Genomic DNA, 20,236 nt, shown 5'->3' with positions numbered 1-20,236 from the left:
TACAGCGCTTTTTATGTCAGCAAGGAGTATAGGGAATCCTGCAGTGAGATACAGGAAGGTACTTTTGCCACAGCAGTGCTTCATACCGATCATCTTTCTAAGCAAACTATAAATCTAACCAGTATACTCGGATACTGCAACATGGAGCTTATTGACACTTGCTCCGGAAACATCTAATCATAAACGTGATCCTGGAACCTTTAGCGCCTTTACCACCTCTTCAGCTCCTTGGGCACCGGAATTCAAAGCACCTTCCATATAGCCCTTCCAATGGTCAGAGTACTCGGTTCCGACAAAGTGAATGTTTCCCACTGGTCTGCCATGCACAGATTGAAACTTGACGTAGTGGCCGAGAGCAGGGATCGGGGAGAGAGCGCCCTGGCTGTAGAGCTCGTGTTTCCAGATTTGGTCGAAGAATTCGATGGGACGCCAGAGCTCTGACGATCGATCGACGTTGTAACCCTTTGCAAGCTGCTCTAAAACTGCTCGACGTCGCGCATGAGGGTTCAGTTTAGCCCATTCTGCTCCCACGCTGCCGTTGACAAAGCATGTCAGGCTGTAATAGTTCTTCTCTGGAACACTGGTGTCTCGGACAATACTAATCGGGCCGACATAACTGAATAAAAACCCATTGTAGCCTAAGTCTCTCCACCATGGCTTATCATAGCAAACAATAGCCTTACTATAGTGCCCGAGCTTTGTATTGCTGGAGCGCTCCTGAAGAGCGGCTGGAAGGGGGGGCGAGAATTTTATGTCCTTGAATAAAGTACTCGGGACAGATAGAATGACCTTTTTCGCGACGAATATTCTGCCATTACTGGTGTAAATTGTGACCTTTTCCTGCTCGTCATGGATGGATTGCACCGGATGGGAAGTATAGATGTGTTGTTCACCAATTAGACGGGCAATACCACGTGCAATGTCCTGGGTCCCTATCTAAGATGTCAGTGTCTGTTCTATAAGGTCTTGCGGTCTTGTAAGACCTACCGCCCTGCAAACGTAAGTAATTGCCACCCGTGTGGTCATCAGCTCGGGCTGCGAGAAGACCGTGGTTTCTGCGGCAGTAGTCGATGAAATGCGCTGCCGACTCTTCAGTTGACTCAAGACCGTGCATTGCTCGTACCCAGAGGTTCACCATCTTGCAAGTCTTTTCCGTGGCACCCAGCTTGCGCACATATGTGTCGAGAGAAACCTGGTCATCCTCTAGCTTTGGAGCCTCTTTCTTCTGAGACTCTGCCTCGATGTGATCGCGAATCATTTCTAAGTTAGTCTTCTCTTCCGGTGGAAACTAGATATTTTGTGAGTCGGATTGAAGCTGGGCCCGCACCATACGGGCAAATGGGGGTGCCTACATCGGGAATCACGCCAAAGAGAAACTCGAGACGCTCATCTTCAGAAACCTGAACTATAGCCGTCTTGTCAATGGGCTGACTGATAGTCTTCATTGCGAATTTTCGGACGTAGGCCGTGACACGAGGCTGCAGCTCATCGTTGATCCAGGCAGCACCAAGGTCCGCAGTGCCTCGGCCAGAGGCGAGCGGGATGCTCCAGACCTTGCCTCCGACACGATCTCTAGCCTCAATGACACAGAATGAGAGCCCAGCCTGCTTAGCAGAGACTGCAGCCTGCAGCCCGCTCATCCCCGCACCAATAATAGCGACATCAAACATTATGTGCAACGGTCTATAACAAATAACGATAGAAGATTTGGAAGAGTGATCGACGGCGAAGGATTATTTATGAGAAATCTGAGATAGGATGCTTTACAGCCTGAGCCAACGCCAGATATAGAGATGGAGCGAGATTCCAGTATTTGAGTTTCGTACCATAAGGTACTCAACTGTATATGATTCTATTGAATATGTGAGCCAAGTTGTTCATGCATTTGGTAGATTTGACGAAAACAGACAAAATATGCGACATGAGCCACGACGTCCCTAACCTTGAGTATGTCACGGCGATGCATGCCCCTCCAACCCAGTAGTGGAGGGAGCGGACCCACGCGGATTTTCCTGCATGGGTCCGCCTCCTGCAAAGTGCCATGGCCACCACCCAGAAGCTCTCGGACAGAATTTCCTCATCTAAGGCAGCTAAAATGCGTCTCGCAGGGTTGGCTTTATGATAGCATTCGCATTCTTTACGGACACAACCATTTTCGGAAACGATACCCAGCTCGGAGGTAAGTTGTGTGCGGAGAGAGTATGTGACAGGACGCACTGGGGTCTTCTGACTATAGGTTTGAGGGTATCTAGGGTTCCAGGCACATCTTCCAACAGATGGGTCTTCTTAGGGCATGTCGTACGGCCGGTTCGGGAAAGCACATAGATAGCAGGACTAGCATAGCATAAATACACCATCTGCCCTTCCGCGAGGCCACCCGTTTGCGAGTCAAGTTCTATCTGATAAAGTAGAGAGCTAAAGTCATTACTCAAGCTATAATTAATTCTTTTGGACTACACCACTACTACAGTTTCGAAGATGCCTGCTGTTACCACCACGGAAACACCCCTCGGCCCTCCCAGTCCGAGTCGTCCAAGGGCTCCTATCGTGGAGGGCCCCAAACTAAAGAAGCCCACGCGCCCTTCTCAGGACCTTCCTCTTAACCTTATTGATGAAGCACGTCGCACAAAGCGAGTGCCATTCAACCCAAAGGAGCATCTCGCTTTTGAACCACCACAGCACATTACTATGATGAGAAACATCGGTCTTGAGGGCCATGGGATCTCTCCTAATGCTGTGTCGGACCCTTTCCCCCTATTCACAAAGGAAGCTATGATGCAGATGAGAGCTGAGCTTTTTAGCGAATGGTCGCTCGAGAACTGCCGCTTCGGATCAGACTTGACTCCTCAGTTGATCCGTGGCTTGACACCCGAGTACGTGTACTAGCATCCCATATACCATAATTTTGGTGAAGACTGATGGGTTGGCAGCAACGCCCCGTTCTGCTTCTCTCTGTGGTGGTCACCAGAAGTCCTAAAGATTGTTTCAGATATTGCAGGCATTGAACTCGTTCCATGTTATGATTACGAAGTAGCTAACGTCAATATCTCAATAAATGACCAGAATGTTGCAACTGTTGGCTCAGGGGATCAGGCAGCTTCTGTTTCTTGGCACTACGACAGTGTCCCTTTTGTCTGCGTGACAATGGCTTCTGACTGCACGGGTATGATCGGTGGAGAGACTGCAATCAAACTTCCTGACGGTGGGGTGAGGAAGGTTCGCGGTCCGAGTATGGTAAGCGTCAAATCACGATACTTCTGAAATCGCAGCTTCTAACAGGTTTAAAGGGTACTGCCGTGATTATGCAAGGACGTTATCTTCAACACCAAGCTTTGAAAGCGTTTGGCGGCCGTGAACGCATTGCAATGGTCACTTCCTTCCGGCCTAAGAATCCTCTTGCTCTTGACGAGACAACTCTCAACGGCCTCCGTGCCATCAGCAACACAAGTGAACTGTACACTCAGTATACCAACTATCGTATGGAAATCGTCGAAGAGCGGTTCCGTATGAAGATCAAGGAGGAACGTGATCGCATTAAGGGGCGGCGGGCTTTTGACCTTCCGGAGATGAGGCGGTGGCTGGAGGAACAGCGGGACTTTATTGACTATACACTGGAACAGCTTATTGAGGTTTAATAACTGTGGTAATACAGTTTATCTGGTTGTAATACTACGCTGGGAGATATACATTGTGTAGTACATGGTAAACTTTCATGACCTCAGGGCTGTCATTAGGACTATCCTGTGATTAGGCCACATGATGGCAATGACAGAGATTCCTATTCTTTCACACCATTACATGAGGGGGAAGTGAGGGTGCTTATGCTCACACCATTTTAGAAGTGTTTAAGAAGTAGAATTCTCAATTCGGCTAGAAGTCCGGCTTAGGGTTGTTGCAAGCAGACTCATTCAACCAACTGATGGACCTTGCACTTGTTAACCACTCAGCCGCCTGTCTGTCATGAAGTGTCGCTATGGAATCACATGCCGACCTGCTGGCTTGGTTAATAGAGAGGTATTAGAGTAAAGCGTGGGAGTCATGGTGGGGGATATCTCGAGGCCTGGTCGTGGATACCCAGTCGACCACGATGGAACGAATTTAACCCAAAGTTACAACATCAACCCATTCCCATCCTACTAGAGGGGTGGTAGCCGCTATTTACTATGTATTGTCATGCAAATCACGACGGCTGCATCGTTAGTGGCAGTAATAAGTTAGAGTAAGTCCTTGGTGCTCGTTAGAAATAATCTAGTTTTGAATTTTATGCATCTTTTTATTCATTTCATCCTATTAATCTGACAGAAAGAAATGCCCCTCATGCTTGCCCGCTTCAAGGAAGACCCCCGTACAAGTAAGCTCGCAGCGGATCAGTCTATGCACAGTTGTGTGCTCTTACCATAGCCTAAGTGTAAGCATCCTTGAGTAATCACTCTAAACAATATGATCATCATTTTGTACCTCTCATTTCACTTCGTGCCATCGTTACAATCCACTGGCTATCTCCCCATTTGACTTCCAAACCTCATAGTTGAAATCTGGCTGGAATTCGATAAAGAGTGTTTCCTGTTAAAAGATAACTGATCAGCACTGGCACTTATTTACTCCGCAGTAGGAGGTAAGATGCCATATAATAACTTACCGGATCTTGATTCACCTTTGCAGTGTACTCTGCCTCCTTTGGGCCAACAAACCGTTTGGGGAGATTTGTGCTGTCGACCATAAGCTGAATTTCGCAGCTTCGTTCCATGAGTGTGAAAAGATAAGCTGCCTCGTCAACAGTTGCCCCAGTAGTAAGAATACCGTGATTTTGTAGTATTACGACACGATTCTTCTCGCCTAATGCTTCAGTGATCCTCTCACTCTCTGCATCCTCAAGTACGATTCCTCCAAAGTCCTCGTAGACGGTCTGAATCCCTAAGAAGGTGCAAGTATCCTGACTGATGATATCTAGAGGTCGTCCAAATGTTGACCATGCTTTGCCCGCCACCGAATGAGTATGACAAGCAGCATTTATGTCAGGACGGGCCTTGTGGATGGCACTGTGGATTTTGAACCCCGCCGCGTTGACAGCGACCTTATTTCCTCCAATGACCTGACCCTCCTCATCAATCTGGACCATGTCACTTGCTTTCAGCATGCCAAAGTGAACTCCAAAGCTTGTATCGTAAGCATTTTTGGTTACTTGCCCTGGTATATGCGGAACTCACGGGTTGATCCAGAAGGTGTTGGGTTGCACAGGATCACGAAGACTGATATGTCCCGCAGTACCCTCTGTAAAGCCTTTCCTCGCAAAGACTCTGAAGGCGGCAGCCATGTGCTCCAGTTGCCATTGGCGGCTCTTGTAAGGGTCGTCAAACTTCGGAATGCCTGGGAAAGAGTATCCACCAGTGGAAAAACACTGGTCTTTCTCCTGTTTTGCCGGTTTAGGATCCATTGTGCTGACTGTCTCAAGAGTGGTAGTAGTCGACATTCTGATTGTTGTGCTGGTAGGAATTCGTAAAGTTTGAGCTTATAGTACGATGAGTTTCAACCTGTTTTATGCTGTGTTATCCCGTTTTATCGACATGCATGTCGGTGTTGGTAGGGTTATCAGTGGGCCAGGCTGTCGGTTACCATTAACGAATTGGGAAATGGAACCCATATTTGCCGTTACCCCGCCCCTACGGTTCTTGCAAGCCTTAATAGTTGGCCCATCGCTCTCTCCTTCCCTTTTGTTAATCGGCCTGGACATACTGGTGAACCTCCTCGTGTATCGCCTCTGCTGATCTCCCTTCAGGCTTAGTGTTGCCTCTCCAATTGCTTCTTCTTTGCGGCGATCTTGACCCAGGCAGAAGGCCCACAATGTCCACGGGCCGCCTCGGTGTTGCGAAGATCAGGAAGCACACCAAGACATTCACAGGCTGCTGGACATGCCGTGCTCGGAGAATCAGATGTGACGAGACCAAACCCCAATGTATTCAATGTTTCCAAAAAGGGTGCAAATGTGAAGGCTATGGGGTGAGGCTCCAATGGGTTCGTAACGATGCCGACGAGCAGGACGGACCCTGTCCTTCCGCAGCACGTAGTAATATTGTCCCAGGTATGATGGAAATTACGGGGATACTTGCCAAGTATTTGTTTGCATGATCTCATCCTGATCAATAGTATAGACTCGAAGAGGGTTGTTTTCCCGTCCAGTCACATCGACGAGATTCTCAATACTTTGGACTTGCTGGCCTACGATGATACAGCAAGTCCTCGTGAGGAAGTCTCCCATTTTATTGATTGTTTTGGCGTCCTTGGAACAGCAGGGCGCCACAGGCATACTACATCCATTTCATCGGAGACGGCCTCTGTTTCGCACCCGGTTCAATTAGAGTCAGTGAGATCGCCGGCTCTTACTGAGACAGATCAACAGGCCTCTAAAAGTTCCCCGGAAGTGTCTCTAGAAGGTACTTGTGAGTTACCCTCATGGAGCCCTCTCGGTCTGTCTGCCGTTCTAGGGATGCAGCAGGATCGTCGTCTGGAATCGGTATCGGGTGAGGTCTCTGGGGATATGCCCACTCCCCGTGGAACTTATGATGATGCTTTTCTCCTCGACGTTGGAGCTATGTACAGCAACTATGAGTCGCAGACTCTCCTCGCGGCCTCCCAGGACTTGTCCCCGACTCCGTTCCTCGTACGACCCACTTCGTCGCACCTCTCTTCTGATGAAAATTTCCTTATGTATCACTATTCCCATCGGGTCCTGTACCTCTTTTGCGTCATCGATCACGAGAAAAGCCCTTGGAAGACCGTTCACCTACCGATAGCTCTGCAGGCTATGGGCGAATTAAGTATGCAAGGTTCAACCTCCATGATTCGTGAAGCTCTCCTGTGTACGTTACTGGCCATTAGCTCGTTTCTTCTGTCCAATGACGGCCAGTCGCATATGCGGACAGATGATGCTCTAAGTTGGCGAGCAGCTGCGAGCAAATACCGCTGCAAAGCAATCAACCTGCTCAGGAATGCTGTCGAATGCTATTTCTACGCTAAGTCTCCCCCCAGATACAAGGAGTTCTTAGCGACTACACTATCTATGATCACCATGGATGTATGTCAAAGCCCTATAACTGTCTGTTGAAGTAATTAAACTTATCCTAGGTCATATCTGGTGATACTGATACTTGTGGGATTCATCTCAATGGGTGTTTTCGCCTAATCAGTCAGGCACAGAAATGGAAACGCAAGTACTCGACTAAGGCTCAGACCCTTCATCGGATATATTTCTACTTGCGCACAATTTATGAAAGCACGGCCCCTCGATCTAGTCGTCGCCTTCAGGATTTCCCATTCGCAGCTAATACTTCCGGAGATGCGCCGCCTGATATATTTTGCCGCGATATTCTTGGCGCTCAGATGTCTGGCTTCCCAGCAGGGATAGATATGGATCTTGAGACGCGAATGTCCAGCTGTGAAAGGATCTATGGAATTCCTCATGGTTTACTCGTCCTTTTGATCGAAGTCATCGAATTAACCGACAGGTTGGACGAGGTACGTGATGCGGATTCGGCTAGTCAGGTTTCAGACTCTTTGATGGAAGAATGCGATCAACTGGAAAAAGCCATAATAGACTGGCCTGCAGTGGTGGGCCTCGAAGGATGCACCAAAGTGAATACATCGGTCAGCGCCAAGATTGTGCATCAGCACACCTTAGCATTCCACAACGCTCTCATCATCTATTTCGCGCAAAACATCCGACAGGTTGGCCATCGCTTCCTCCTGCCGTATGTCAACCAGGTATTAAACAGTATGGAGACGGTCGAGAGTCTGAAAGTTGGAACACAAGAAGCGTTGGCGGCACCACTCTTCTGGCCTGTCTTCATTGCTGCCAGCGCTACTTTTGACGTGGCAATGCAGGACCGATTTCGCAGCTGGTACTCCCATGTAAAAGTATACCGGATCGAGGGCTTTAGGACGGGACTTCATGTTTTGGAAGATGTTTGGAAGGCTGGTCCCTCTCCCCAACCGCAACAGAAATGTCATTGGCGTCAAGTGCTTGAAAAAACAGGGGTGCGTTTGATGTTGAGCTGAAAGTCACGTAGCTCCATTTACTGCGTCTTCAAATCTTTCCGGAGTAAGGAGGAGATATTCCTTCTCACTCCCTGTATCCCAAAGCTGTGTGGCTTTAAATGAATGGTTATGAATGATGCAAATGGAGCCGGCTCATATGTCAATCCAGAAGGTTTTAAGATAGAAAATAGTAATGGAAAATACTATAAATGATTATATTAATATAAAACTCGATTTAGTCTTAAGAAGCTCTCTCATGATTCCAAACATAGGAAGATAAAGCTCTGATTTCCTGAGAAGCTGATCGATCCACCCTGAGTGGCACTAATTTCTAACCAAACCCTACATCGAGTACTCCCGTCCAATCGCTATCAACTTCCGCTTTGGATTCGGCCCCGTAACTCGGACCTTTTCTCCGATGGTATCGGTTTCATATTCCGTGTGAGCGGGCCCCTGCTTTGCCTCCACCAACAACACATTTGCCGTGTTCACCAGCTAGAAGACGCTGGTGTCAAGGTAAAGCTGCTAAGAATTTCACGTTCCAAGGCTGTTCTAGCGAGGGGCAGCAATCCCGCAGGCAATCTGTTGACGTTGTCTACCTTTTACCTAAAGAATTAGGTATATTCTTGATGAGCTGCGGGGTCGTAGGCTGGAGAATGCAGCTATTCTTAGTCCTGTCAATTCACCAGACGATCGGGCGCAGAGGTGGTATGGAATGTGAAACAACTTCTGATACACCTTGTCATGCGTTGGTGAGTGATTTTGCTGTCTTGATCACCTAGCAATTTGAGTATCTCTGAAGCCTGCTACCCAGACTCTCTGCATCACAACCAAGAAATTTGAAAAATCACCACGACTTCCCAATTACGAACCTTCAACATGGCCAAGAGCAGGGTGCTGGTGGTCGGCACTGGCGGCATTGGCACTGTTTGTGCTTACGCCTTGGAACACGGAGGGTTGGCTGAAGTGACAGCAGTAATGCGATCGACCCACGATCGTGCTGTAAAGCAAGGGATAGACATAGACTCGGTTGATTTTGGCCATAACATCAAATCCTGGAGGCCAACAGCAAGTGTGTTATTCAATCCCATACCCAATTGTGAAGAGCCATCCTAACCATTACTGGAGTTACGAGAAGCGTTCCTGATGTTTCAGAAAAGGATACGGAGCCTTTTGAGTTTATCGTGGTGACGACCAAGAATATTCCCGATGTCCCCCCAACAGTGGCCGACATCATTGCTCCCGCAGTTACTCCAGGCAAGACGGCTATTGTCCTTGCTCAGAACGGCGTGAACATTGAGAAGCCTCTCGCTGCCCGGTTTCCTACAAACCCTCTTATCAGCAGCGTTGTTTTCACAGGTGCATCCATATTTCCTAGTGGGACGATACTGCATAGCGATACCGATATGCAGAGGATTGGGCCCTTTTCTAGTCCGTTAGTTCCGGCTAAAGTGGCAGAGGATGCCGCCAGACGTTATGTATCACTCTATAATCCTACTGGCAATCTTGACATCACGTTCAACGCGGATGTGCCTGCCATGCGGTGGAGGAAGCTTGCCTACAACTCATCATTTAACGCCGTTGCTACGGCATTGCAAATGGACACTTCGCGCATACGGATGTGTCAACATCTTGTAGAGGAGTTGGTGATTCCCATCATACTTGAGATCAGGGCTGTGGCTGCAGCTAAAGGTATCACTTTGCAAGAAGATCTGATCAATGCGGTCATGACCCAGGACGAGCCTGAATCTTACTTCAAGCCCAGTATGCTCCAGGATTACGAGAAAGGCAATTTGATGGAAGTCGAGAACTTAGTTGGGGAGCCGCTGCGGGAGGGTGAATCGTTGGGCGTATCTATGCCGACGCTCCGTATTATTTACAACCTGGTCAAAGGCTTGCAAGTGAAGATTATGGAGAGGAAAGGCTTGTGGGAAGCGAGGTATCAGCCAGATAACCCGTACAAATAGCTCAAAGTTGGTCAAATGTCCATGTCACAAGCCTGCTTGGCGACCAAATTAACTGTTCTTCCTAAATATTGTGGGTCAGTGCACACGCAATCTGAGATTGAATAGACACCCTGCTCAATGTGGATTAATATTAGTTTGTAACTGGTGTATATCTATGCACTTACGGCTTATTAATGGTGTCCTGCAAAGTCTTTGGCCCACTGGCGGGTCTTGGTTGACAACACTAATTCGGACGTATCCAGACTTTGTGGCCTAAGTCGAGAATGTAAAATATTATCAAGTTCACTAACACTAAGGCACTAAATATCACCCAATTATATCTATTTATTCGGTTCCACTATATTATCTACTATTAATACTAGCCTATTTAGGTATTGAGATTATTGACTAGTCCGATCCTGAAAAAATTTGCCGCGTCTTAAAGTTCAAGGAACTTATTCTATCTTTAGACACCCTAAGTTTATTACCTATCCCTAAGCTTAGGGAATCTAGATATCTACGAAAGATGGTTATTACTATTAACTACTTCTAATAACCAGTATTAAACAAAATATGAAGTAAAACGAGTAGCTTTAAATATTAATAGTAAAAATACTCTGGATATCGAACGCCGGTCGGGACACCAGTTCGGCGTCAGATTACGTTAGTATGGGTCTTGAAATGATCTGCATCTGCAGGGGAAATTGTTCAGCTGAGCCAACCATACTAAGCCCCGAAGAAAAAAGTGGAGGAGTTCGGTTAGCTTAGAGAGATACCAATCGTCTGTTCAGCTGCCATTGATTGCCGGTGGCGATTGGCGATTCTCTAGCGCTGTCGTCGATGCACCAGCCAGCCATCCCTTTTACTATTGGGTCCTCATGGCTTATTTTCTCAGCTCCCATTCAGCTACTGATGTGCACTTCTGACTTTTATTAATTGCACAAAGACGGGGTTCCATCCCCCTCTTCCCCCTGAAAATCAGTCTTGCACTGGCAAAATGGGCTGTTTCGGATTGAGAAAACTGGTTGGAAAGAAGCCACCACCACAAAACTATTATTACCCAGCAGACACGGTCGTTCGCAAGTGGGCACCCGTTACTCCGCAAGCTCAAGAAGAGAAGCCCATCACAGAAAAGGCTCTCAAGGTGGTCGATGATTCACCGGACAAGGATATATTGACGAGCGATGAATCTCTCTGGAACCGAGCATATAAGCAACTCGATCAAGGCCTAGTGAATAAATATGAGGAATTATTGGCAAAGCAAAGACAGCAGATCAGTGAGTTGTTTCGATCTTGACCTTCCCAGGTCTTTGTGACATTTCGATGCGGCGTTCAGATACTAACACGTAAAAGATGACCATAGCCAGAATGAGACCAATGAGAAGCGTGAGACAAACTGCCACGAAGACTTAGATATTATCATCAAAAACGGCCTGGAACACACACAAGGACAACGAAGATGTATTCAGGAAAGCTTCGCCCAGGATGCAGGCTGGATTCTGTCCGTTAAAGACTTAATTTGTGAAGCTGTCAAGGCATCGCCAGAAGCATCCCTGGCATGGGCCGGTGTCTGCATTGTCCTGCCACTGCTGACGAATCCCCATAGTGCCACGGAGGCTAACAAGAGTGGATTTACTTATGTGGCTGGTCGCATTCCCTATTACGTCGAACTCGAGCGGATATTATGGTCAGCATCCAGCCCGAACTCCGATCATGCTGGGCTGAAAGAACAATTCTATGCCAACATGGTCAACTTATATCAACATGTCTTGCAGTTTCAGGTGACAAGTGTTCTGCGTTTCCATCGCAGCTGGAAGCAAAATTTGGTTGGTGATATCGTCCAAGCGGAAAATTGGAGCGGAATGGTATCGTCGATCAAACATCTCGAAAAAATTGTTCAGCAATATGCCGCTGCGATCAGCAACGAGATATCCCGACAGCATCTAAACCAGGCTGAAGCAAACACTCGCCACAATTTTGAGTCGCTGCAAAAGGTCGCTCCACTCGCTAAGCGACATCTCGAAGTTGACACTGAGGTCCCCCATATCCAGCCCCAACGGTATGAGGAAGTATTGTCGGATGATGAACGCAAATGTAGGCAGCTCTTCTGTCTGGCTAGCAACGTCATGGACACCTCCTATGAATCGTACAAGAGCGGAGTCCCGGATCGACTCGAGGGCACCGGCGAATGGCTTTTGGAACAGCCTCATCTTCACCAGTGGTTACAGCAGGATAAAGGCCTGATGATTGTTTCAGCAGATCCTGGATGTGGCAAGTCTGTTCTGACAAAGCATCTCATCGACAATGTGTTGCCCCAATCCAGTCCGCTGGCCACGATAGGCTACTTCTTCTTCAAGGATCAAGTTCAGAATACGCAGAAGCAAGCCCTCTGTGCATTGCTACACCAGCTTTTTACGAGCAACCCGGCTTTGATCAAACTTGCAATGAAATCATTCAGCAATAATGGAGATAATTTGGTCAACGTGCTACCTGCGCTCTGGGATATCTTTTCTCAGGTATTAAAGGACCCTCGTGTCGGACAGACCGTCTTCGTTTTAGACGCTCTAGACGAATGCAATGAATCGGAATTAACCGATCTGACAGACAAGATTAAATCCATTCAAAAAGATGCTGAAAGTAGGGCGAGATTCTTCCTCACCAGCCGGCCGTACGGGAAGATCATGTCGGAATTCCATCAGCTGATTGATGAATCTCCTCGCATTCATATACCCGGGGAGAATGAATTCGAAAACATTAGTCAAGAAGTGAACATCGTTATTAAGCATCGTGTGGGGCTACTGGCTCAAAGGAAGGGTCTCAATGCCACCGTCCAAAGCCACTTGGAAGAGCAACTACTGGAAATGAACCACCGTACATACCTCTGGGTTCATCTTGTTTTTGACTATCTCGAAAGGCACAGCTTCAGAAAGGTCAGAGATGGCATTGATGACGTCTTCATTCTATCAGATCAACTCCCCAAAAGCGTCAACGATGCATATGCAAAGATTCTCGGTAAATCAGATGACGTAGGCATGGCACGAAAGGCCTTTTGCGTTGTGCTGGCTGCAAGTCGTCCTTTGACATTGACAGAGATGAACATTGCTCTCCATCTGGACCTCAAAAAAGACGAGCTGGAGCTCGAATCAGACGAAGACTTTCAGGTCTCATTGCGAAACTGGTGCGGTATGCTTCTGTCAGTGAACGACAAAAAGGTGTTTTTTCTGCATCAAACAGCACGGGAGTTCCTGATGCGGGAGAATGGCTTTAGTCTCAGCAGCGAACGTGGTCCAATCGATATGAAAGAAGCACAGCGTGTTCTTGCAGTCAGCTGCATCACATATATGAACATTTTCATGCCACGAGTCGATCAGACCCATTTAGGAGATTCAACTGCAATCGATGTTAATAGAGCCTTCTCAAACTATTCTGCCAAGAACTGGCATCACCATGTCAAGGCCGCAAGACTGAGCGATGATGAAAGGCTGGAACCATACCTTACCAGAATATGTGATCCGAAATCTGATGTCTATGCGTCTTGGTCCGAACTTACCTTAGTTGAGAAACCGCCCGCCCATAAACGTGACGAGTGCAATACATTGTGGATGGCCGCCAACTTTGGCATAACCTCGGTTCTCAAGAGGATCCTTCAACATGAGGAAATGAAGACGTGGAAAATCGTCGGCTTGGCCGCACGATTGCAAACGCAGCTGTATGTTCTGACAAAGTCGACGTCAACAGCCCCTGCGGTGGCGAAACACTCTTGATCTTCGCAGGCTATAGGTCGAGTGACGAAATTTTCAAATTGCTTCCCCATACAAAGGGTATAGCTGTCAATAGAGGCAGCTAGAAGCGGTCCACAGTGTTCGCGGTTGCGGCGGAGGATGAAGATACTCCAAAGTGAAGATACTGCTTCAGGTGGAGGCCGTAGAGACGAACACATTGGACAAGGATGGCGCATTACCATTGCTGTATGCAATACAATGGTGACTGCGGTGGAGGGCAATAAGTACAGCACGGCGCAGCTGTTATTAGATTCAGGAAGGATCAAGGTGAATCGGCGGTGCGAGGGCGGCTTTACAGCTTTTTCGTGAGCCAGAAAGGCCGGTGGCCAAGAACTGGTGGACTTGCTCGTTAAGGCCGGCGCGGTCGATTGAATGGGATGCAATATATGGATTCTAGATACTTCCCCGTCTGGAGCCATATGTTCAGCCTAACTGAAAGTACCTGGGTTCATTGGAACCAATGAATCGGTAGGGCGCTTCTCCTGAAGGCAAGCCAAATAGGGCAAATCCACCGCCACCATACTGATGCTGTTGTGTGTTTTTTTGGCTCTTTTTGATGACTTTCTTTCTCCTCCTTTACTCAAAGTCTATTTGAAGAGCCTGAACATTTGCTGGCCCTCAATAATCTGGACCCAGTCTACACGAGTTGTTTTAATCCCTGGAACATATGGACCAGGAAGCCCAATATCTCCGATGATCCGATCCGTCATCTCCGATCCGATGTCAACTTTGGCCCGAGAACGAGATATAAAGATTAAGAATTGCACATCCTGCACAAATTTATTTATTCTTTTTGTGTACGAGTTATGCTATTAATCCAGTACATAATGATAGCTTCAATAAGTCCTCTGGATGGTGATAAATTCTTGATTTTTTTTGTTCTTTTTTTCCTTTTTTTTCCACGATCGGCTTGCCCGTTTATATCTAAAAAAAAAAGTATCGAACGGCCTATCCATTGCTCCGTCTATCGATCATTGGAGAACCCTTAGACCAGACATTTGAAAAAGCGGCATCATGGAATGTACGTTTTATATACAAACTACGGCCCATAGGATTTACCGCTGACTTCAACTTGGCCACTCTTGCTTCTCTTCGATAGCCTTGTGTGCTGTGTCGGAGCTAGGGTTGGCTGGGGTCTCAGCCAGTCGGATATGGAATACAGGTCAGCCTTCGCTATAAGTTGTAGGCATGCATCTGGAGCTCCATTCTATGGAACCTTTCACAACCGGTTGGTAACTTTTTGCATGGAAATAGGATCCCGATGTTGAGGCTACCTCTCCCATTATCATCCAGGTAGCCTTGCAGTATATATAATGTCAGATCCCGAGAGCTCATAGAAGATCGGACTTTGCAGGCATTTGCAATATTGCCCACAAGTCCGCTCCAATTTTCCCGGCTTCCAGTCCCTATATGGGACTCACAGAATCGGTTCGCGTGATCTGATAATAATTTTTTTCGCGTTATGTCTAGCAATCCACACCCTGAGTCATTTGAAAATGATTGATTGTGTGCACTTATCTCAGCGAAGCTACTGAATCTTACCCAATTATTTCACTCCTGGGGTAGCTAGACCAGCAGTAGTGGACTTACTCGGTACTCCCTGATCAAGATTAGGGTTTGCATCACCAGGGTATAAAGTCAATGCATAATCTTATCTGATTATCTGATCTGAATCACACATGTACTCAAAGAGAAAGGCACTGTCCGTATGAAATCCGAGGCAAGCGCTGATGTATCTCAGCCTCAGACAGAAGGATCTGGTGAGTTCATGCCACTTCGATATATTTTCAATTGTCATGACAGCACTAAGCCTGTCTCAGACAGGGACAGTTCTCTCGAGGAGCTGCTCCGTGCGGCTTATATTAACAATAAGGATCAATATGCAAGCCAGGAAGCCTTAACATTGAGAATGTGGGTGATTGGTGTTGCCTTTTCCATCATTGGTTGTGGTCTGAATACGCTCTTCACCCTGCGGAGTCCTTCAATAAGTATTGCACAGTCGACTGCGCAATTGCTTGCATATCCAGCAGGTCGACTCTGGGATACTCTAGTGCCACAACGCACGTTTCATATTGGGAGATGGGCACTGTGCTTGAAACCACACCCGTTCAATAAGAAGGTCGGCATTGTATTTATTAATTGATTTGTCCTATTACTGACATCGCCGCTACAGGAACATATCCTCATTGTTATAATGGCCAATATCAGCTTTTACACGGACGACTCGGGGTATCGAAGTCTCTTTTACCTTTTGATCGTCGTGGCATGTCTACCAGTGATTGTATATGTTCTCAAGAGACAGTACCCGACGTCATTCGGGAAGGATGTCAGTGTCCCCCTGCTGCTGGGAGGGTTGTCTTACATACCCCCTGCCACCGGGATGAATTACGGTAGCTGGGCCACCGTCGGTCTTCTATTTGGGGTTTTGATTCGGAGGTGGCACAAAGCATGGTGGCGCAGCTATAACTTTGTCCTTAGTAGCGCTTTAGACTCGTCCGTCGCATTTGCAGGAATGATCATCTTTTTCACGGTGTACTATACTGGAGCTGCAGATCGCCTGCAGTGGTGGGGAACCGAGGTTCACAAGGTAAGTTCTGGCTTCCAGCCTCCATTTTCCACTGGCCCTTCGAGTGAGCACTGAGATTAGTCTCCAAGAATACATGTGATTGGACTGGATGCCCCTATTTATCGTTGTCGAATGGGGAGACAATTAAATGGGGGCTTGGAGGCTCAGGGTGTGAGGTAGATCTGTGCATCATCTGTATACAATATGTCTAACCTGTCCGAGTATATGCAATCATCCCAAGTCTGTTGGTGGATACACCTTAGCTGGTGACGGGTATGGAGGACAATAAGGGGGATGAGCCAAGCTAATATAACCTTCAGTACAGTTAATCCATATATGAATATGGAGAGGACTGTACAACGATAATCTTATAACAAGGAACAAAGAAGAGAATCGACACATTCAAACGAAGTAAAAAAAATCTTCAATTCGCACCTAGGAGACAAACCGTTTTTATGTCAACAGAGATGGTGGTATGCTGCCATGGGCTTTACCTTGGGCGCTCTCCACCTGGTGCCTGCGCGATATTAGCCCGTGGATCAGCGAGTGGGGCGTAGAAATCGTCCGCTGAATGGCGCGGTCTGGATCTGCATCAGCGTACTGTTTTACCCCGTAATCTCGATACGGGGCTGCAAGTTTGCGGCACTATCTACCGGTACGTAGGGGATTCCACGTGTTGACGAATCGATTGCTCATCGTCCCCACCCCCTTGTTGGCAGATGAAACAAGCCCAGGCTTTACATACCATAGGGGCATGTGTGCGGAATGTCCGTCCCTCTCTCCTGTACATCTTGAGGCTCCTACAAATGTGACTGTCTCTGTCTTCGTTGGAACATCTTTTCGGCCTCGTTCTTTGCAGACGGCTAGCTGGTCTTTCCCATGGCAGAGGTCTGGGAAAGATCACTTTCGCCGGAGAGAATAGCCTATCTGGCTCAATCCCGGATTCCCGAGATCATCTTCTGTAATACAGCGCTCCTCGTTATCGCAACCGCCGGGCTCCTAGTGCGTCTTTTCGTCCGTATTCGATATCTCACGGGGATCAATTTCGACGATTTACTATGTGTGACTAGTTGGGTAGGCCTACTTCTCCGCCGACTGGCACGCCTACTGTCTTCTTCATTTACTAATGCACCGCTGCCTAATCTAGGTCTTTACGTTCGTTCTCTGCCTTGCTTGTATGTTGAGTAAGTGGCTTTGCGACAGACTGGTCACGATATAGGGTGTTCTAACAGTTCGCGTATTCAGTGACCAAATATGGGTTCGGCAAGCACATTGGCACGGTACAAAGTTTCAGCGACAGGGCCATGTTCCTTAAGGTACGGGCACTATCTGGTCATACACAACTGTACGGCCATCCACTGATTGTGACCGATATTTCACAGCTCGACTTTGTCACCATGCTCGCCTACGTCCTCGCCCTGGGCACAATCAAGATCTCCTTCTGCCTGCTCTACCTACACATATTCCCGGGGAAGAAGTTTCGTATGGCATGCTGGTGGTTGTTAGCCATTCTAGTCGCCGAAACAATTGAAGAAGTCCTTGTTGTGATCTTCCAATGCAGGCCCGTTCACAAGGCGTGGGATGCCACCGGCCTCGTGGAAGGCAACTGTGTGGACATGACGCTCTTTTACTACGCCAATTTTGGCATTAAATTAGCCACGGACGTGGCCCTCTTTGCGATGCCTATTCCCAAGCTCATGCGGCTGAAAATGGCGATGGGCAAGCGAGTCGGCTTGGTGGTTATGTTCAGTCTCGGCCTCCTGTATTTTACCCTCCTCTACGTAAGACGAAGCAGCAGAGCTAACTGATATGGATACCAGTGTGTGCGTGACTAGTATCATCCGAGTCACCTATTTCAACCCCTTCTCTGAGGATCACACATGTGCGTTACCACCAATTCTTACCTCCTCATCTTCCTTAGCTCCGTACTGATGTCTCTGCCCATAGGGGTGCTGGTCGACGCCATGAACTGGTCTTGCGTTGAAGTCGCGGTCGCCATTTTTATTGCGTGTATACCCTCCTTCAAAACATTTATCGGCTACCGCTTCCCGAAGTTACAGCGCCTTCTCGGTCTCGCCAGCAAGGATGACACCGTTGGTCCGTCGAAAATGTACGGCAGTTCGACCCGTCGGACATACAATGGGCTGTCGACTGGGGGGCGTAATAGTATCAAGCTGAAACCGGTGACAGGACACAGCACGGCTGATGTGGAAACCAGCCACAATGGGTCACAGGAACGCATCATACATGCAGGCATTCAGGTCACTACCGATGTTAGCGTCAAGGAGAGTGTCTGAGGATAGGAACAAACTCGTAAATTCTATTTTTCTTCTAAACTTACTGTTTCATCCCCACACCCCCCTCTTTTTGTTTGGTATACGCCTCCAGATCTGATCATTAATAATATAATTATGATCTCCATCAATCTAGTCTCCCTACTGTGACAGCTACCACTATGATGAACTGACTCCTAAGGCATGTGTACTCCGAATACAGTCCAACAGTGGATCCTCCATTCCTTTAGACTCGCGCGCCAAGTCTTATAGTCAAACCGGTGGGCCCGGACCACATACTCCACAATCCTTAAGGATTGGACGGAAACTGGCTCGGTGAAACTATTTAAACACTCCGTTTAATTTACATCTTTCATGCTACTGTCGCACCAATGGGACTCTAAACCAAGTAAGACACACCAAGCCTTGTCACTGGCGGAAATCACCCGAACGGCCGTCCGGCCAACTACCTAAGTGTAGCTAAATGTCCAACTTTGAAGAAATGCGGCATTAGTGGGAATGTAGAGCAGATGGCTATTTTGATGTGCCCTGCTTTGAGAGTTTTTGAACAGCTAAATTACTAAAATAAATTTAATCATGACAAAGATGTGGTTGGTGGTCAATAACGGAGACTATTTCCTCTCGTTTGTTACTCGCGTGCTCTCCGAATGCTTGACACGGCGTTATGCCGAACCATTATTCACCAGCAAAATTCGCCAAAGCCAATACAATGTAGCTTCAACTGTCAGTCTGTTATCTATTATAAATCGGCTAAGAAACAGACCAATCTAAAACGCAACTATCCTATCCTCAGTCTAATGTTCCCCTGTAGGCCGGTTCGCTCCAGTAAGGATTATATGACGGATCATGATGCGTGAAGCACATTGTGGACACCAGCTTCTCTGAAGCTAGACTTCGACTACCACAACTAGGCTCTTAACTCTTGCATGCCTTCGTCTTATGCCTTCTGTGGAGTTGAGGGTGTTTCGAAGATGCGGGCCGTGCGCCGCCAGAACTTCGGCAACTGTTGTATGTTTGACTCTCGTCTCCAGCTACCTATGTAATGCACAGAACCCGGTGAAAGTGCGTCTTTCGGCCGTTTAAACATCACCATTGTCAGCGCCGGCTTAATCCAGGTGACAATACCATTCCTTAAAGGGCCCACGGGGACGTGTACTAGTACTCTGGTCATTTCGTTCCATCCAAGGTACTTTTAACTATAAGGTGATGATGAGGAGTCTAACTAGTTAAGCTTTGGTTTTAATGGTCAAATAGGTTAGAATTGTTAACCTCCACGGAGCTTGTCATAGTATACATAGCCTTATCCTTGTCGTCCGGAGACCCTGATAACCCACCGACACATGCTGTGGCACACTCACATATATAACCCTGCTGTAAAATCTCTTTTACACATTTTCCAACGGCGTTGATTTGCACAGTGTGTGCGTTATTATCAAACCTTGCTAGAGGCGACTTTGTTTGGCCCAGCGCAGTCGTGAACATCCTACTAGAGTCCTGTGGTAACATATTCTACTCACTATCGTGATTGCTTCATAATCACTGCAAGATATCTAGTCAAATCAACTATATTATTCTAATTCGTAATGTCGAGGTAAGAACCAGCCCCCTTGGGAGCCA

At 47.5% G+C, this 20,236-nt stretch overlaps 8 protein-coding genes across 8 annotated transcripts; 6 read left to right on the top strand and 2 right to left on the bottom strand.

The window, feature by feature from the left end:
* Nucleotides 1–177: 177 nt before the first annotated feature.
* BDV27DRAFT_162143 (flavin monoamine oxidase family protein) lies at nt 178–1,670 on the bottom strand (the record flags this gene model as incomplete). Its single annotated transcript, XM_032073340.1, has 3 exons — nt 178–932; nt 988–1,288; nt 1,353–1,670. 3 exons carry the CDS (start codon nt 1,668–1,670, stop codon nt 178–180), a joined length of 1,374 nt encoding a protein of 457 aa, XP_031923041.1.
* Nucleotides 1,671–2,478: 808 nt separating this feature from the next.
* On the top strand, nt 2,479–3,635 carry BDV27DRAFT_149132 (uncharacterized protein; the record flags this gene model as incomplete). Its single annotated transcript, XM_032071004.1, has 3 exons — nt 2,479–2,873; nt 2,931–3,234; nt 3,288–3,635. 3 exons carry the CDS (start codon nt 2,479–2,481, stop codon nt 3,633–3,635), a joined length of 1,047 nt encoding a protein of 348 aa, XP_031923040.1.
* Nucleotides 3,636–4,482: 847 nt separating this feature from the next.
* Nucleotides 4,483–5,452, bottom strand: BDV27DRAFT_168225 (class II aldolase/adducin N-terminal; the record flags this gene model as incomplete). Its single annotated transcript, XM_032074710.1, has 3 exons — nt 5,208–5,452; nt 4,640–5,156; nt 4,483–4,563 (listed from the first exon to the last, which is right to left on the bottom strand). Exons 1-3 carry the CDS (start codon nt 5,432–5,434, stop codon nt 4,483–4,485), a joined length of 825 nt encoding a protein of 274 aa, XP_031923039.1. The 5' UTR covers nt 5,435–5,452.
* A 389-nt stretch (nt 5,453–5,841) lies between these two features.
* BDV27DRAFT_149130 (Zn(II)2Cys6 transcription factor) lies at nt 5,842–8,052 on the top strand (the record flags this gene model as incomplete). The annotated part of the gene is made up of 4 exons (XM_032071003.1): nt 5,842–6,079; nt 6,150–6,274; nt 6,398–7,072; nt 7,123–8,052. The coding sequence occupies 4 exons, from the start codon at nt 5,842–5,844 to the stop codon at nt 8,050–8,052; spliced, it is 1,968 nt and encodes a 655-aa protein (XP_031923038.1).
* An 858-nt stretch (nt 8,053–8,910) lies between these two features.
* On the top strand, nt 8,911–9,998 carry BDV27DRAFT_168217 (ketopantoate reductase family protein; the record flags this gene model as incomplete). The annotated part of the gene is made up of 2 exons (XM_032074709.1): nt 8,911–9,103; nt 9,160–9,998. 2 exons carry the CDS (start codon nt 8,911–8,913, stop codon nt 9,996–9,998), a joined length of 1,032 nt encoding a protein of 343 aa, XP_031923037.1.
* A 976-nt stretch (nt 9,999–10,974) lies between these two features.
* Nucleotides 10,975–13,741, top strand: BDV27DRAFT_162138 (uncharacterized protein; the record flags this gene model as incomplete). The annotated part of the gene is made up of 2 exons (XM_032073339.1): nt 10,975–11,254; nt 11,331–13,741. 2 exons carry the CDS (start codon nt 10,975–10,977, stop codon nt 13,739–13,741), a joined length of 2,691 nt encoding a protein of 896 aa, XP_031923036.1.
* A 1,726-nt stretch (nt 13,742–15,467) lies between these two features.
* Nucleotides 15,468–16,400, top strand: BDV27DRAFT_162137 (OPT oligopeptide transporter protein-domain-containing protein; the record flags this gene model as incomplete). The annotated part of the gene is made up of 3 exons (XM_032073338.1): nt 15,468–15,519; nt 15,580–15,878; nt 15,933–16,400. 3 exons carry the CDS (start codon nt 15,468–15,470, stop codon nt 16,398–16,400), a joined length of 819 nt encoding a protein of 272 aa, XP_031923035.1.
* An 804-nt stretch (nt 16,401–17,204) lies between these two features.
* BDV27DRAFT_162136 (uncharacterized protein) lies at nt 17,205–18,622 on the top strand (the record flags this gene model as incomplete). Its single annotated transcript, XM_032073337.1, has 6 exons — nt 17,205–17,399; nt 17,473–17,509; nt 17,571–17,641; nt 17,708–18,087; nt 18,146–18,207; nt 18,273–18,622. 6 exons carry the CDS (start codon nt 17,205–17,207, stop codon nt 18,620–18,622), a joined length of 1,095 nt encoding a protein of 364 aa, XP_031923034.1.
* Between the last annotated feature and the right edge of the window lie 1,614 nt (nt 18,623–20,236).

The sequence above is a fragment of the Aspergillus caelatus genome (genome assembly GCF_009193585.1).
Source record: "Aspergillus caelatus strain CBS 763.97 unplaced genomic scaffold BDV27scaffold_236, whole genome shotgun sequence".
NCBI lineage: Eukaryota > Fungi > Ascomycota > Eurotiomycetes > Eurotiales > Aspergillaceae > Aspergillus > Aspergillus caelatus.
Note: the sequence above shows the minus strand (reverse complement) of the source record. Positions and strands in the feature narration are given on the sequence as shown.